Here is an 18,395-nt window from a genome sequence, read left to right as displayed (position 1 = left end):
TGATGTGGTAAGTCTTGGTTCGCCTGAGGTGGAGCGGTCGGTCAATAGATCGCCCAACCTGGCCGGCTTCAGGCCCCACGGTCAAGGTAGCCTAGCCCTGTCAAGCATGACCCCAAAAGTCAATAGATTAGCCGACGTGGCAGGCTCCAGGGCCCACGGTCAAATTATTGATACCCTCAGTCAAGGTGACAGGCTAGACCATCTTCCGGGAGCACGCCCAGCCGGTTCAGGCTGATCCGGCTGGTATTCCGTGGCCCGGCCATCCCTATACGGAATGAGGTTCACCCGACCATCATCATCTATGGTGTCTCCTGGGTGTCAGTTACACTGCCAGATCATCTCCCGGGAGATATCTCGCTAAACCCCCGTCTTATATCCCGGCCATCATCTCATATCACACAGACCGTTCTACTAACATGGAGAATGATCATTCTCAAACACCTCCTGCCTCCCCGGCTCACTTCCCGGGATATGCCTCGTGTAATTTGCTCGCTGTATCCATACTGCTTAGTTGCCCGGCCATCCCTCCGCGGCGCATGGCTTGCCCGGCTAATATTAAGCATGATCAGTCCCGAGCTTAACTTACTGCCCGAGTGCATTTCCCGGGACTCCCACCACTCAACCAACCTCGACTGGGTTTGCATGCTCATTGTAGTACGGCTTGGCACGTTGCCCGGCTACTCACCCACGGTGCATGGTTAGCCCGGGCAACACGCACCACAACTGGTCCCTTGTAAGCCTGATCGTTGCTAGTCTCGGGTATCTCCCCATTTCGACAGCAATCCTAGCTCAAGCCTGGTTAAGCTCAAGTCCGGTTAACCTTACTGACAAAGGAGCAGGCGAACTGGTATGCAGGGAGAAGGTCACACTCGTGTCTCCACGATCCTCCTCTCCGTGGCTGCCATTTTCCCATTTTTGGCAAAACGACAAGAGTAAGGTACATTGCCACGTGGTAAAACGGTTACAGACATGTCGCCTCTGTTCCTTTGATACCATCCTTCTGGCACGGTGGTCAGACAGCATCAGGTACTGTCCCCCCGGATGCCACCAAAGCCTGCGTCGTTGGCAGATGGAAGGTTCCCTTCACAGGTATATCAGTTCTCACGCAGGCATGGACAAGGTATCGAATCTCTTGCATACTCACTACTGTTCTCTTCATTTTACTACTACTACTTCCTCCGCCGGAAACCTAACTTGAGCGTCGGAGTGGCCTGCCGGGATCTCCCGGCGCCAGCTAATCCGTTCGTTCTTCAGTGATCTTGCAGGTCCCTTTCTTCTTCGGGCCCGCACAGGTTGAGGTGGCATATCCTTGACCGGAGGGTTGACTGTCAGTATCCTCTTTCTCATTTTTTATTTCTCAAACACGACACCTTCTATTAATTCAAACGACTTTTTTTTTCCAATTTATAATCATTATCGATATTAAAAAACGCACTTAATTAGTTAATTCTAAGAATATCTCTCCTCTCATAGTATCAATCCAACTTCTAAAACATTCAAATCTAATACTATATGATAATACTCAATTTTATAATGTATTCTGGCTCTCATACTAAAACATTCAAACCTAATACTATCTGACAACACTAATTTTTATAGTTTATTGTGGTCCTAATACTTAATGTTTTGATCTTTTTATTGTGTAACTATTGAGTATTAAAATATTTTATAAGTAGAAATTTATTTTAGACTATATTGATTATTCCTACAAATTTTAGATTGAATCTAACATTTTTCTATGAGTTTTTGTAAGGATACCTAATGGGCAATGAAATTGAGCCAAGTTCAAGAGGGTCATGAGGGCAACTTGGGCAGAGTTGAGGAGAAAAGTGCTTGACATTACTTGGAGTGACTCATTCTACCCTTTGGATCTGACTTAGGAGGAGGAGCCGCCACCCTCACGTTCACCGCCTCATCATCTCCATTCTTGGCCATCATCGGAAGGAAGTTAAGGGATATTTCTTTCATCCAGTCATCTTCCATCCACTAAGAAGTCAAGGGGATTCCCTTCTTCAATCACATCATCTTACCCGTCGAGAAGTGAAGGGGATTCCTTTCTCCATCACATCATCATTATACAGGGATTACATCGAAGTTAGGGGGTTCCTTCCTTCGTCGCACCCTCCGTGGAGTTTCATCGCTTCACATCCACCTCCCGCTAGAGATATAGGGAGAGTCAGTAGATTTACTCTACTTTTCGTTTCTGAACATAGATTAGATTTTGCATGTTCAATATTTGTTGAAATTTCTCTTACAGTATTTTGGATGTTGATTTTCCTTAGCTTTCTCTTGATTATTCGTTCATTCACTTGTTTACTTTGTTGATGCAATTTGTTTACTTGTTTACATTTGTTCATGCATTGTTCTGTTTTCAATGCTTAGTGTTTTCTTCATTGTTTAGATTTAGAATTTAATACGACCCCCGGTCCAATCCAAAAAAGAAAATCTAAATCTCTAATTGTCTAATAACCACTAGGATTATCATACACCATCTACAATCGTTAGGAGATGACTCGAGTTGCCCTATACTACTTTAGTTAGGGAATTCAGTATTAATTAAGTTGATGTACTCATTTTAGACGACAACACAACGAGCATTCACTATTCTAGTCATCCTAACTATAAATAGAGTTTGTAATTACCGAGTACTGATTTCTCCAACTCAATATTATATTAGGGTTGATCTCTCTTCTTCGATAAAAAAATAAAATTTGTTATCCCAGCGGCTCTATACAGTCAGTCTCATGATCATCTGTGAAGAGATAAATTGAAAAATTACAGTTGGCCACTACGAAGAAGGCATTGTCTCGACTTCGTTGATATTCAACCCTTGCCCATTTCAGCAAGTTTGTCGTGCACTAACCAACTCAACCATGTCCTGGAACAGTGTTGATCTCTCCCATCTAGTAATATTGTTTGATCTGGTTGAAATCAAGATGGATTAACGATGAACAAAAAATTTCGATAGGTCAACAGCACATACGCAACGATGAGTCTACAGTGAGCAAAAGATTGGCGGACTAAAATTAGAGGAACATTTTTACTGTTTATATCTTGTGCTCCCAAGAAGAAGGTTAAGAGGTTGATGGGACTTAAACGAGACCCTTTCGACGCTCAATTTAGACTTATAGGAGAATATAGCAAATCGGCGAGACAATGTAGAATAATATAGTTCTCGATGTCAATATTATTATCTTATATAGGAGAGAAAAATGATGAAAAACTATTTCACATCTATATTATTGTTGTTTCTCTCATGTCTTTTTTTAAAGGACGCACTTATAGTATCATCGCTCCTCTCTATCTTTGTAACTGTTATCGTCATGCTCAAGTTTAGACTCTTAAATCTCCGGCTCTCAAATGTACTTCGAGTTCGCAGTTTCCAACCCTCAACATCTGAGCACCCGCAGTTGAGTGCCCAAACAATCAAACTCTCCAAGTGCTCGGGCGATGGCCGACCAAGGTGAGCAACATTTATCTTGGAAAAAGTGAGTCGCACCTTTAGATATTTGGTGCTTCGACCCCATTGCAGATCCTTTTGGAAGGAGTGGGTTCCATGCTCGACTCCATTGCATGACCTTTGAAAAGAGTGGATCCCACCTTGAATTCAACACCATTGTATGTCTTTTGAAAGGAGTGGATCCCGCCTTTGATGAATGGTAAGAGCGCTCAATCATATCGCCTGCTCAACGCCTTGCTTCGTCGAAGGGAGAGTCGCCCTTTCTGAATTCTGACTCCACACTCGTTAAATTGCGCATTGCCACATCAATCCCACCAACCTCCTCATCAACTCTGCCGGCATGATCAATCCTTGGGCTGGTGGTGTTGGAATTGCACCGCAATGCAGTCACCTCTTGTTGGGGATGGAGGGCAACCCGATTGGGTGGCATTGATGGTGGCGATCTGCTTGGGGGAGACAATCAAGAGTGGTAACACAGGGTGCGATAGGTGCTCATTGGGTACTTGAGAGTTTGGCGCTCACAACCCATTCGAGCTCGAGCACTTGGGCACACGAGAGCGTAACCCATTTGGGCGCGGTGGTGGACCATATCTGTCCATCCTACTAACTTAGTGCGGGATGATATTACAACTATTTTAATATTATCAATCCATCACCATAATAATATCGATCTTTCCAAACCAACATTAATGTCGTGATGACCTCTTTTTTTTCAGTAAAAATGTGGAATTCATCACACCAACGGTCTTACACGGTCGGCCTCACGATCATCTATGAGGAGGTAAATTGAGAAGCTACAGTTGGCCACGACGGAGGAGGGCATTGCTTCGACTTCGCCAAGATTCGATCCTTGTCCACTTCAATAATTCTACTCTATCGTAACCAATTCAATTATATTTCGAGACTGATGCCAACCTCTCCATCGCATCTATACGTGGTGTTGATTTCTACAATTCAACATTACATGGAGGTTGATATATCTAATTCAACAACACTATTATTTTGATCTCCCATAGTGTTCTTGATCTTTTCAATTCGACACCTTAGTGGTGCTAATTGTTGGAATATGAATGAAAACAATGAAATGGAAGGATGGAGAAGACCCTCATATGGAGGAGTTTAGTCCCACATTGGTAGTTGAGGGGCAACTTGGTTGGTTTATATTGTATAGACAAGCATTGATGTTGTGAACAAATGCAAGGGGAGACACTCTCTCTCACGCGTTGGTGCGCAGGGGGGTGCAAATCCAGGGCCCGGATTGCACTGCCCGCAAGGCAACTTGTGTGCGAGCGCGACCTGCGCGTGTCGAATGTCGGACCGGTCAGGGCATAATTTGCCCAAGCAGATGAACCAACATTTTGCCATTCCTTTCATTTTTTGTAACGGCGCTCGGTTCCTGACATTGAAACGACCGAGTATTACCTGACATTTCGAATCAAGCCATCAATTCTACCATTAATCTCCAATTAATTGGAGATATGGTGCGTGGTTATAAAAGAGGCAACGATGGGAGTACACAAAAAGAGTATTCTCGATCCCTCGCTTCTCTTTCCCTTACTTCCCCTGTGATAGCCTACGGGTGTAATCAGTTCGCCAGGAACGATCTGTGCTTCATCGTTTCTCCGATTTTGTCGTTGTATCCTTGGAAACAGACGTCTGTCTTTACCTTTAAGCACCGCCGGAGAGGACGAATCTGTTTTAGGAAACTGCGTTGAACGCAGGCTTCGGCAACTCATCCGTCTCGCCACTCAACCACTCGGCTCAGCATCCTGCCCACTCGTCCACTCTGCTCAGCATCTTGCCTACTCGGCTCGGCAGTCGACCTCTCATCTCGGCTCGTCACTCGGCCACCTACCTCGGCAACTCGACTAGAGAGCTTGGCTCGCCAGTCGCCCACTCGGCCCAGCAACTTGCCTCGACACTCGGCCACTCGGCTCGACAGTCGCCCACTCGGCCCAGCAACTCGGCTCGGCATCTCGATCACTCAGCTAGGAAGTCGGCAACTCGGCTCGGCTACTCAGCGTCTCGACCACTTGGTTTCTCGGCCACTCGGTTCGGTGACTCGACCACTCGGCGTCTCAACCACTCGGCCACTCGACCACTCAGCCACTCAGCCACTCAGCTACTTAGCCACTCAGCTCTATCCGACACAAGATTAGACAACACTAATTCCTTCTAAACAGAAAGTATCGATTTATTTAACACAGTACTACAATAGTATTGATTTACTCAACACGGTACCTTAAGCCTAAAAACTACTCTTGCACACCTGCGTTACATTCCTTAGACACCTTTCTTCTTCTCCTTGGCTCAAATAAAAGGGATGCATTGCTTACAAATATAGATCTTCTCTCGCAAGCGTTGGCGTAGGCACCAGCACCAGCGGCCGGGCCTTCTTCATCACGATCCCAAACTTCTCCTCCATGTCCTCCTCCGCCGCTTCCTTATTCCCCTCCCGCCGCCTGCCACTCGAACGAGTGCACCAGCGTCGCCACCATGTACGCCACCATCCGCTCCGCCATCACCATCCCCGCGCATATCCTCCGCCCCGACCCGAACGGCAGGTACCTGAAGTCGTTGCCGCTGAAGTCCCAGCTCTGCTTCCCGGCCTCGCCGCCGCCGGCGAACCTCTCCGGCCTGAACTCCAGAGGATCCTGCCAAATTTCTGGGTCCCGGTGGATGGCCCACACGTTGACAAAGACCCTGGCGCCGGCGGGAACGGTGTAGCCGCCGATGACGCAGGTGGCGCTGGGGCAGTGGGGGACCATCAGCGGGAGGGCTGGGTGAAGGCGGAGCACCTCCTTGATGACGGCAGCGAGGTAGGGGAGCCGGGAGATGTGGGACTCTTCGACGACGGCGTCGCGACCCACCACGGAGTTCAGCTCCGCCTGGACTCGCCGGAGGATCTCGGGCTTCCGTACTATCTCCGCCATGGCCCACTCTACCGTGTTGGATGAGGTCTCCGTTCCGCCCACCACCATGTCCTGCCAAATTGTTAATTTTTAATAAAAAATATTCACATAAAATTAATTTTAGAAGTATTTTTAAAATAATTATTTATAAAAATATAATTGATTAATTGTTTGATATTTTAGTGCTTTTTTTGGTATTTATAAAAATTATGTGGTCTCTAGGATTCGTCTTCCTCGACGAATCAGAACAGCGACACGTCACCATGAGCAGAGCTTTGACGTTGGTCATGGTGAATGGCGTCTTCCCGTCGCCGCCCTCCTTCTCCAGCCTCAGCATCATCTCCAAGAAGTCTTTTCCTCTGCCGCCGTCTTGCTTCTTCCTTTTCCTCATCTCGATGATCTCCTCGAAGATTTGGTCGAAGCGGCGCAGGAGCATCCGCATCTGGCGCTGGATCTTCTGCAGATCCATCCACGCCACCGCCGGGAAGAAGTCCGATACGTTGGGGCGCCCCAGGAGCTCGGTGATCTCCGCCACCAGCTTCCGGAATTCCCTTCCCAACTCGATGCTCCTCTCGTCGCCCTCGTCGCCGTCCTCCAGCGTGCTGCCCCACAGCGTCCTCGTCACCGCGTTCATCGTCGCCAGGAAAATCTCCACGCCGACATCCACCGCGCTCCCGGCCCGCGACCGGATTCTTTGCACCGAAGCCCGCACCTCCCGACGACGTAGCGCGTAGACGGCGTCGAGCCCCGCGGGGCCTAGCATCTCGCGGACGCAGACGCGGCGCAGCATCCGCCACGTGGGGCCGTAAGGGCTCCACGCGATTTCGGCGTCGCCGCCGTAGGCGATGATGCGGCCGGCGGCGGGGACGTCACGGTTGGCGAAGACGGCGTCGTTGTCGCGGAGCACTTCGCGAGCGATGGCGGGCGAGGAGATGACGACGGCGAGCTTGCCTCCGAGGCGGAGGCTGAAGATGGGGCCGTGGGCGCGCGCGAGGCGGGCGAAGTGGGCGTGCAGGTCGGCGTGGAGGAAGGGGAGGCTGCCGAGGAGGGGGATGCCGCGAGGGCCGGGTGGCAGAGGAGGATCATGGCGGCGGCGGTTGAAGAGGGCGGCGAGGAGGAAGGCGAAGGCGCAGAAGAGGACGACGTTCCCAATGACCTCCATGGATTATGGATATGGCCACTGACTTCCTCCAATCGATTTGCTGTGGCTGTGGATTTTGTTCAGGCGAGCAGCAACGAAGATGTTCCAGTACGTTTTGACGATTTGATCATTATATGTAGCAGTGAAAATGCTGCGTTTATCTAAACCAACATTAATGTGGTGCCGACCTCTCCATCGAATCTGCGGTGTTGATTTCTCTATCTCTTCTGTATTTTTTTTTCTTCCGTACGATCATTTATAAAAAATAAATTAAAAAATTATAATTAACTACAGTAGAATTATTGATTTCTCCAACTCAACATTACATTATGAGATAAATGCTATTATGAGCGCCGGCTTCCTACGCGTCCATGCGCGCCGACCGCCGACCTTCACTCGCTTCCGCTGTCCGTTCATCATCGTCTGACCACCGACGACTGCCGGACCGGATCCGTTGGAACCGCAATTCGCTGGCGCACATTCCGGCATCGAATTCCGGCCGGATTGGATCGGAATCCGACCGTTCCGGCCGAAATAAGGCAACAGTGCCTAGCGCCACTGTCGGCCGGAATCCGGCCGGATTCCGGCCGAAATCGCCGCCAGACACTGGCGGCCGATTTCGACCGGATTCCGACCGAATCGGAGCCGGACTCCGGCCATCGCCGGACCGCCTGCGAGTTGCGGTTCCAACGGGTCCGGTCCGGCGGTCGACGATGGTCGGACGGCGATGAACGGGCGGCGTGAAGCGGCGCAGTCCGAGGAGAAACATTGTGCTATCGGACGGCTCACGTTTATCGCGATCGCGGGCGGACGGCCGAGATCTAGGCGCTCACGGGGCGCGCACTGGGTGTCGCTCAGAATAGCAAGATTGTACATTATGATTTATATATTTACTTCAACGACATAGCTGAGTTGATTATGATGTAACTGATTTACAAAAGAGGATAAGAGTTTAAATATCGATGAAGCCGAGTAATATGTTTTTCCGTTGCGATCAACTGCAATTTCTAGATTTACTTTAGTTTGGAATCGTTAAGGCAACGAGTTCTACCTTTTGCAGAAAATATATTTAATTCAACAACACTACTATTTTGATTTTCCACAGTGTTGTTGATCTTTATATAGTTTCTTTTTACTTTAAACATAAACTTAAAAAGGCTTAATTGTTAGTATCGGTTACAACTGATTTCATTTGATTGTATGGAAACAAAAAATTCTTATGCATTGAGGCAACAAATGTGCTTTGCAAGTGAAGATCAAGCCATTTGCAACTGAGACTACCTTGAGGAAAAAACATTTGATGTTAGGTTCAAGCTGTTGAAGCATTGAATTCGTGAGTAATGATTTGTAACCCCACAATTAATTATGGTTAGGTAGATTGTACCTTTTCAGCTTGTTCTATGAATCATTGTGCTCTTTCAATCTGTTGAAGGCCAAGATGGCAAAGCATTGATTTTTCAAACATATCAACACTCACTCAATTCGTAATCTTTGGATCTAAAATGTTCTGCACCACTGTATTAGTAAATCCAGAGAAGAAGATGTTAGGTACGTAGCTAAGTCAAGTCACGTTGTAGGGGGAGAGGAGATTATGAGCTCACTAGTTCCAGAGGAGCGCGTGCATTGCCTCCTGCTCCTTCGCTGCTGCGGAGGGCTGGAACAAAGCCACGATTGTCTCGGCCTTGCGGCGGACGTAATAGCAACGTGATGGAGCTCCGCCAGCTCGGCCTTGCGGGAAGGTGCGTCGCCGCGGAGGAGCTCGAAGCCTCGAAGGCATTGGAGAGGTCGACGCAAGCGTTCCAGAGGCAGTATAGCTGAGCTTCCATAAATTGATCTTGACGGGCTCCGGGAGTTGGATGGCAGAGGCGAGTTGATTCAGGGAAGAAAGGGAGAGGCGGAGGCGGGCGGTGAGACCCGCCGGGGAGCAAGAGGGATCAAGGGATTCGGTTACCTGGACGGAGGACTCTACATCGTCGAGGAGAAGGCGGAGTACAGGCTGCGCCTCCGTGGGAGTGGAGCGGAGGTCCGGCGGATGAGGCCCTCGGGGTGATGCCCACCAGGAAGCGCAGGCAGTGGAAGCACATGTTGCATTTTCCTAGCGGTAGTTTCCATTTAAAAAAAGAAGAAGATGTTTTATCATTTTTTAATTTTCTTAGAAAATAGTTTTTTTTATTTTTTAAAGAATGAGATAAAAAAAAATATAAAGTAAATAATAATTTATAAAAAAAATAAAAAAATAAAAAAATTATCAAACCAAACGGCCTCTAAATTTTTTGCTTGACATCGAATGCCACCATGTTCTAAAGTTGCAACCTCATGTTCTTCTAAGTTGTGGACCACCTATTTTCCAAAAAAAATTAACCTTTATATCAATTGACATAAAGTCATATCCTTGTCTTAGAGTTTGATAACCACTCTGGTACAACAACATTATTTTTCCTATTCCTTCGGACATAACTGAGTTGGTTACGACGAAATAGAATTGTAAAAAAAAAATTTCTAATTTTTTGAATTTATCAATGAGTTTTAGTTTTGATCATAACTCATTAACTGTCATAATCATCTAATTGAACTCAATTCAAGTATTTTAGATTTCTAACTTAACATCGAGTGTCAGCATGCCTAAGCCACACCTCATCACCTTCTAAGTTGCAGACCGTTTGTAAAAAATCAATTTTTATGTCAATTGACATAAAAGACATATCTTAACTAGAAGTCTGAGAATTAGACCGTTGCCTCTGGGGCATAGCTGAATTATTTATGACGCAGCAGAGTTACAGAAAAGGACAAAGGTTCAAATTCTGACGAAGCCAAGCAATACTCTCCTGTTGCGTCGTGATCAACTATAGTTTCTCGATTTACCTTCTCACATATGATTGTAAGGCCAACCGTGTGGGGCCACTAAAATCTCTGTTCCACCTTTTGCAGATTGAGTTAATTAATAACATCATCAAAACTTATTAATTGCCTTAAACAATCCTAATCAGACTCCATTTAAAAGTACTAGGTTACTAACTTGACAGTGAGTGTTGTCATGCTTTTCTTTTTCTTTTATAAAAAGGTGAAATCTGTCAACTCGGCAGCCCAACATGATCAATCCCACCACTATTTATAAAAAGGTAAATTGAGAAACTACAGTTGATAATTATGGAGAAAGATATTACCCGGCTTCATCGAGATTTGAATCATTGTCTTCTTTTGCAACTCTGTTCCGTCATAATCAACTTAGTTATACTGCGAAGATGAGTGTTGTCATGCTTTGAAGTCATTGTCACGTTGCCTTCTAAGCCATAGACCATCTATTTATAAAAAAATCCACTGCCAATTGTAAGATATTTTCCTTCAGTGAAATGATAAATTTAGAATAGTGAACTACTAAACCAGTCTATTACGAGCATTTTTAAATTTATTTTGATAACCAATGAAAACATTTTATAGGATCAAATCAATCATCCTCAAAATTAATTGACTTGAAGATCTAGGTTGTTGAGCCACCCGTTGACCGTTGCAAGCACTTTCAGAATTATCTTAATGATTGATGAAAAATATCTAAAGACGGGATACTTGGTTCTAGTAAAAAATAAAACTTAATACTAGTAACTACTCTTGCACAACTGCATTACTTTCCTTAGACACCTTTCTTCTTCTCCTTGGCTCGCGAATATAAAAGGGATGAATTTCTTAGATGATATAAAAGCATTGCTTACAAATATAGATCTTCTCTCGCAAGCGTTGGCGTAGGCACCAGCACCAGCGGCCGGGCCTTCTTCATCACGATCCCGAACTTCTCCTCCATGTCCTCCTCCTCCGCCGCTTCCTTATTCCCCTCCGCCGCCTGCCACTCGAACGAGTGCACCAGCGTCGCCACCATGTACGCCACCATCCGCTCCGCCATCACCATCCCCGCGCATATCCTCCGCCCCGACCCGAACGGCAGGTACCTGAAGTCGTTGCCGCTGAAGTCCCAGCTCTGCTTCCCGGCCTCGCCGCCGCCGGCGAACCTCTCCGGCCTGAACTCCAGAGGATCCTGCCAAATTTCTGGGTCCCGGTGGATGGCCCACACGTTGACAAAGACCCTGGCGCCGGCGGGAACGGTGTAGCCTCCGATGACGCAGGTGGCGCTGGGGCAGTGGGGGACCATCAGCGGGAGGGCTGGGTGAAGGCGGAGCACCTCCTTGATGACGGCAGCGAGGTAGGGGAGCCGGGAGATGTGGGACTCTTCGACGACGGCGTCGCGACCCACCACGGAGTTCAGCTCCGCCTGGACTCGCCGGAGGATCTCGGGCTTCCGTACTATCTCCGCCATGGTCCACTCTACCGTGTTGGATGAGGTCTCTGTTCCGCCCACCACCATGTCCTGCCAAATTGTTATTTTTTTAATAAAAAATACTCAGATAAAAATTAATTTTAGAAGTATTTTTAAAATAATTATATATAAAAATATAATTGATTAATTGTTTGATATTTTAGTGCTTTTTTTGGTATTTATAAAAATAATTGTGGTCTCTAGGATTCGTCGTCTCGACGAATCAGACCAGCGACACGTGTAACGCACCATGAGCAGAGCTTTGACGTTGGTCATGGTGAATGGCGTCTTCCCATCGCCGCCCTCCTTCTCCAGCCTCAGCATCATCTCCAAGAAGTCTTCTCCTCTGCCGCCGTCTTGCTGCTTCCTTTTCCTCATCTTGATGATCTCCTCGAAGATTTGGTCGAAGCGGCGCAGGAGCATGCGCATCTGGCGCTGGATCCCCTGCAGATCCATCCACGCCACCGCCGGGAAGAAGTCCGAGACGTTGGGGCGCCCCAGGAGCTCGGTGATCTCCGCCACCAGCTTCCGGAATTCCCTTCCCACCTCGATGCTCCTCTCGTCGCCCTCGTCGCCGTCCTCCAGCGTGCTGCCCCACAGCGTCCTCGTCACGACGTTCATCGTCGCCAGGAACATCTCCACGCCGACATCCACCGCGCTCCCGGCCCGCGACCGGATTCTTTCAACCGAAGCCCGCACCTCCCGACGACGGAGCGCGTAGACGGCGTCGAGCCCCGCGGGGCCTAGCATCTCGCGGACGCAGACGCGGCGCAGCATCCGCCACGTGGGGCCATTAGGGTTCCACACGATTTCGGCGTCGCCGCCGTAGGCGATGATGCGGCCGGCGGCGGGGACGTCACGGTTGGCGAAGACGGCGTCGTGGTCGCGGAGCACCTCGCGAGCGATGGCGGGCGAGGAGACGACGACGGCGAGCTTGCTTCCGAGGCGGAGGCTGAAGATGGGGCCGTGGGCGCGCGCGAGGCGGGCGAAGTAGGCGTGCAGGTCGGCGTGGAGGAAGGGGAGGCTGCCGAGGAGGGGGATGCCGCGAGGGCCGGGTGGCAGAGGAGGATCATGGCGGCGGCGGTTGAAGAGGGCGGCGAGCAGGAAGGCGAAGGCGCAGAAGAGGATGACGTTCCCAATGGCCTCCATGGATTATGGATATGGCCACTGACTTCCGCCAATCGATTTGCTGTGGCTGTGGATTTTGTTCAGGCGAGCAGCAACGAAGATGTTCCAGTACGTTTCGATCATTATATATATTTATTTTTCATTTAAAAAAATAGCAGTGAAAATGCTGCGTTTATCTAAACCAACATTAACGTGGTGCCGACCTCTCCATCGAATCTGTGGTGTTGATTTCTCTACCTCTTTTGCATTTTTTTTCTCCCGTACGATCATTTTTAAAAAAATAAATTAAAAAATTATAATTAACCACAGTAGAATTATTGATTTCTCCAGCTCAACATTACATTGAGATTTATATATTCGCCACCAGAACATAGCTGATTTGATTATAATGGAGTAAATTCACTGAGAAGAGGACAAGAGTTTAAATATCGATGAAGCCGAGTAATATGCTTCTCCATTGTGATTAATTATAATTTTTCGATTTACTTCAGTTTGAAATCGTTAAGACGGCGAATTCTACCTTTTATAGAAGATATATTTAATTCAAAACACTACTATTTTGATTTTCCACAATGTTGTTGATATTTATATAGTTTCTTCTTACTTTAAAATTTGATTGTGTGGAAACAAAAAAATTCTTATGAATTGAGGCAACATATGTGCTTTGCAAGTGAAGATCAAGCCATTTGCAAGTGAGACTACGAGTGGTACCTTGAGGAAAAAACATTTGATGTTAGGTTCAAGCTGTTGAAGCATTGAATTCGTGAGTAATGATTTGTAACCCCACAATTAATTATGGTTAGGTAGGTTGTACCTTTTCAGCTTGTTCTATGAATCATTGTGCTCGATCAATCTGTTGAAGGCCAAGATGGCAAAGCATTGATTTTTCAAACGTATCAACACTCAATTAATAATCTTTGGATCTAAAATGTTCTGCACCACTGTATTAGTAATTCTCTAAGATGTCAGGTACATAGCTAAGTCAAGTCACGTTGTAGGGGGAGAGGAGAGTATGAGCTCACTAGTTCCAGAGGAGCGCGTGCATTGCCTCCCGCTCCTTCGCTGCTGCAGAGGGCTGGAACAAAGCCACGACTGTCTCGGCCTTGCGGCGGACCGAATAGCGACGTGACGGAGCTCCGCCAGCTCGGCCTTGCGGGAAGGTGCGTCGCCGCGGAGGAGCTCGAAGGCATTGGAGAGGTCGATACAAGCGTTCCAGAGGCGGTAGCTGAGCTTCCATAAATGTATCTTGACGGGCTCTGGGAGTTTTGATGGCAGAGGCGAGTTGATTCAGGGAGGAAAGGGAGAGGGCGGAGGCGGGCGGCGAGACCCGCCGGGGAGCAACAGGGATCGAGGGATTCGGCTACCTTGACGTAGGACTCTACATCATCGAGGAGGAGGCGGAGTACAGGTTGCGCGTCCGTGGGAGTGGAGCGGAGGTCCGGCAGATGAGGCCCTCGGTGATGCCCACCAGGGAGCGCAGGCAGTGGACAGGCAGTGGACGCACATGTTGGTCGGGTTGGGCTACATCGCCATTGTGCCTACCGTATGTGCCGTCATGAACATGCCCGGGTTGCTCTATCGGCGGCTCGACTTTAGGGTATAGAAGAAGAAGCGGAAAACGCTATAGCGCATTTTTACATTTTCTATTTTCTGGCGGTAGTTTCCATTTTTAAAAAATAATATTTTATTATTTTTTATTTTCTTAGAAAATACTTTTTTTTTTATTTTTTAATGAATGAGATTAAAAAATACAAAATAAACAATAATTTATAAAAATGAAAAATTACCAAACCAAAGGGTTTTTAAATTTTTTGTTTGGCATCGAGTGCCACCATGTTCTAAAGTTGCAACTTCATGTTCTTCTAAGTTGTGGACCACCTATTTAAAAAAAAAAAAACTTTTATGTCAATTGACATAAAGTCATATCCTTGTCTTAGGAGTTTGATAACCACTCTTGTACAACGACATTATCTTTCCTATTCTTTTGAACATACCTGAGTTGTTCGACATAGCTAAGTTGATCAACTGCAGTTTCTCGATTTACCTCCTCATAGATGATCGTGGAGCCGATGGTGTGATTAAGATGGCGCATTCCACCTTTAGCAAAAGAACATAACTAAGTTAGTTATGACAAAATAGAGGTGCAAAAGAAGAATTTCTAATTTTTTGAATTTACCAATGAGTTTTAGTTTTGATCATAACTCATTAACAGTCATAATCATCTAATTGAACTCAATTCAAGTATTTTAGATTTCTAACTTAACACCGAATTCATTAATAAATTATGGTCAAAACTTATTAATTGCCTTATAAACAATCCTAATCAGACTCCATTTAAATGTACTAGGTTACTAATTTGACAGTGAGTGTTGTCATGCAACCTCATGTTCTTTTAAGTTGTGGACCACCTATTTTCAAAAAAATTTAACTTTTATGTCAATTGACATAAAGTCATATCCTTGTCTTAGAGTTTGATAAACACTCTTGTACAACAACATTATTTTTTTTATTCTCTCGAACATAGCTAAGTTAGTTACGACAAAATATAATTACAAAAGAAAAATATCTAAATATAATTGCAAAAGAAAAATATCTAATTTTTTGAATTTATCAATGAGTTTTAGTTTTGATCAATTAATGGTCATAATCATCTAATTGAACTCAATTCAAGTATTTTAGATTTCTAACTTAACACCGAATTCATTAATAAATTATGATCAAAATTTATTAATTATCTTAAACAACTCCATTTAAATGTACTAGGTTACTAACTTGACTGTGAGTGTTGTCATGCTTTTCTTTCTTTTATGTAAAAAAGTGAAATTCGTCATTGTCAGCAGTTTTACACCATCAGCCTCATGACCATTTGCGAGAAAGTAAATTGAAAAACTACAGTTGGCCACAATGGAGGAGGATATTATCCGATTTGCGTCGAGATTCGAATCTTGTCATCTTCTGCAACTCTGTTCCATCTTAACCAACTTAATTATACCCCAGAGACAAGTGTTGTCATGCTTTGAAGTTATAGTCACGTTGCCTTGTAAGCCATAGACCATCTATTTACAAAATATCCACTGCCAATTGGCACGAAGATATATCTTTTAACTCACAATCTCACAAGCATCTACAACTCAATTTTCAATTACAATGCATTGTAAGATATTTTCTTTTAGTGGAATGATAAATTTAGAATATTAAACTACTAAACCTGCTTGATAACCAATGAAAATTTTTTATAGGATCAAATCGGTGATCCTCAAAATTAACTGAGTCGAAGAATTAGATTGTTGAGCCACTTGTTCGCTGTCAGCACTTTCAGAATTATTCTGATGATTGATGAAAAATTATGATCAGCCGTTGCAAGGACTTTTAAATTTATTTTGATAACTGATGAAAAATATCTAAAGATGGGATAATTGGTTCTAGTAAAAAAAAAAACTTAATCCTAATAACTACTCTTGCACAACTGCATTACTTTCCTTAGACACCTTTCTTCTTCTCCTTGGCTCGAATATAAAAGGGATGCATTTAATTCTTAGATGATATAAAAGCATTGCTTACAAATATAGATCTTCTCTCGCAAGCGTTGGCGTAGGCACCAGCACCAGCGGCCGGGCCTTCTTCATCACGATCCCAAACTTCTCCTCCATGTCCTCCTCCTCCGCCGCTTCCTTATTCCCCTCCGCCGCCTGCCACTCGAACGAGTGCACCAGCGTCGCCACCATGTACGCCACCATCCGCTCCGCCATCACCATCCCCGCGCATATCCTCCGCCCCGATCCGAACGGCAGGTACCTGAAGTCGTTGCCGCTGAAGTCCCAGCGTTGCTTCCCCGCTTCGCCGCCGCCGGCGAACCTCTCCGGCCTGAACTCCAGAGGATCCTGCCAAATTTCTGGGTCCCGGTGGATGGCCCACACGTTGACAAAGACCCTGGCGCCCGCAGGAACACGGTGTAGCCGCCGATGACGCAGGTGGCGCTGGGGCAGTGGGGGACCATCAGCGGGAGTGCTGGGTGAAGGCGGAGCACCTCCTTGATGACGGCAGCGAGGTAGGGGAGCCGGGAGATGTGGGACTCTTCGACGACGGCGTCGCGACCCACCACGGAGTTCAGCTCCGCCTGGACTCGCCGGAGGATCTCGGGCTTCCGTACTATCTCCGCCATGGCCCACTCTACCGTGTTGGATGAGGTCTCTGTTCCGCCCACCACCATGTCCTGCCAAATTGTTATTTTTTAAATAAAAAATATTCACATAAAATTAATTTTAGAAGTATTTTTAAAACAATTATTTATTAAAAAAATATAATTGATTATGATTAATATTTTAGCCCTCTTGGATCCGTCTGTCTTTACGAATCAGAGCAGTTCCACGTGTAACGCACCATGAGCAGAGCTTTGACGTTGGTCATGGTGAACGGCGTCTTCCCGTCGCCGTCCTCCTCCTCCAGCCTCAGCATCATCTCCAAGAAGTCTTCTCCTCTGCCGCTGTCTTGCTTCTTCCTTTTCCTCATCTCGATGATCTCCTCGAAGATTTGGTCGAAGCGGCGCAGGAGCATGCGCATCTGGCGCTGGATCCCCTGCAGATCCATCCACGCCACCGCCGGGAAGAAGTCCGATACGTTGGGGCGCCCCAGGAGCTCGGTGATCTCCGCCACTAGCTTCCGGAATTCCCTTCCCACCTCGATGCTCCTCTCGTCGCCGCCCTCCAGCGTGCTGCCCCACAGCGTCCTCGTCACCGCGTTCATCGTCGCCAGGAACATCTCCACGCCGACATCCACCGCGCTCCCGGCCCGCGACCGGATTCTTTGCACCGATGCCCGCACCTCCCGACGACGGAGCGCGTAGACGGCGTCGAGCCCCGCGGGGCCTAGCATCTCGCGGACGCAGACGCGGCGCAGCATCCGCCACGTGGGGCCGTTAGGGTTCCACACGATTTCGGCGTCGCCGCCGTAGGCGATGATGCGGCCGGCGGCGGGGACATCACGGTTGGCGAAGACGGCGTCGTGGTCGCGGAGCACCTCGCGAGCGATGGCGGGCGAGGAGACGACGACGGCGAGCTTGCTTCCGAGGCGGAGGCTGAAGATGGGGCCGTAGGCGCGCGCGCGAGGCGGGCGAAGTAGGCGTGCAGGTCGGCGTGGAGGAAGAGGAGGCTGCCGAGGAGGGGGATGCCCCGAGGGCCGGGGGGCAGATGAAGATCATGGCGGCGGCGGTTGAAGAAGGCGGCGTGGGTGAGGGCGGCGAGGAGGAAGGCGAAGGCGAAGCAGCAGAAAAGGACGACGTTCCCAATGACCTCCATGGATTATGGATCTGGCCACTTCCTCCAATCGATTGGATGTGTCTGTGGATTTTGTTCAGGCGAGCAGCAGTGAAGATGTTCTACGTTTTGACGATTTGATCATTGTATGTATTTATTTTTCATTAAAAATTAGCAGTGAAAATGCTGCGTTTAT

At 47.2% G+C, this 18,395-nt stretch overlaps 1 protein-coding gene and 2 pseudogenes across 1 annotated transcript; all 3 read right to left on the bottom strand.

The window, feature by feature from the left end:
• Positions 1-5,674: 5,674 nt before the first annotated feature.
• On the bottom strand, positions 5,675-7,695 carry LOC141818018 (flavonoid 3'-monooxygenase CYP75B137-like; annotated as a pseudogene).
• A 3,350-nt stretch (positions 7,696-11,045) lies between these two features.
• On the bottom strand, positions 11,046-12,981 carry LOC141818019 (flavonoid 3'-monooxygenase CYP75B137-like). Its single transcript, XM_074705618.1, has 2 exons — positions 12,069-12,981; positions 11,046-11,870 (listed from the first exon to the last, which is right to left on the bottom strand). Exons 1-2 carry the CDS (start codon positions 12,966-12,968, stop codon positions 11,217-11,219), a joined length of 1,554 nt encoding a protein of 517 aa, XP_074561719.1. The 5' UTR covers positions 12,969-12,981; the 3' UTR covers positions 11,046-11,216.
• A 3,299-nt stretch (positions 12,982-16,280) lies between these two features.
• LOC141818017 (flavonoid 3'-monooxygenase CYP75B137-like) lies at positions 16,281-18,295 on the bottom strand (annotated as a pseudogene).
• Between the last annotated feature and the right edge of the window lie 100 nt (positions 18,296-18,395).

The sequence above is a fragment of the Curcuma longa genome, unplaced genomic scaffold (assembly GCF_044706935.1).
Source record: "Curcuma longa cultivar G26 ecotype Majalengka, Jawa Barat unplaced genomic scaffold, ITB_CL_G26_1.1 contig_23007, whole genome shotgun sequence".
NCBI classification, from domain to species: Eukaryota; Viridiplantae; Streptophyta; class Magnoliopsida; order Zingiberales; family Zingiberaceae; genus Curcuma; species Curcuma longa.
The sequence above is the reverse complement of the archived record's forward strand: the minus strand, read 5'-3'. Positions and strand labels throughout refer to the sequence as shown.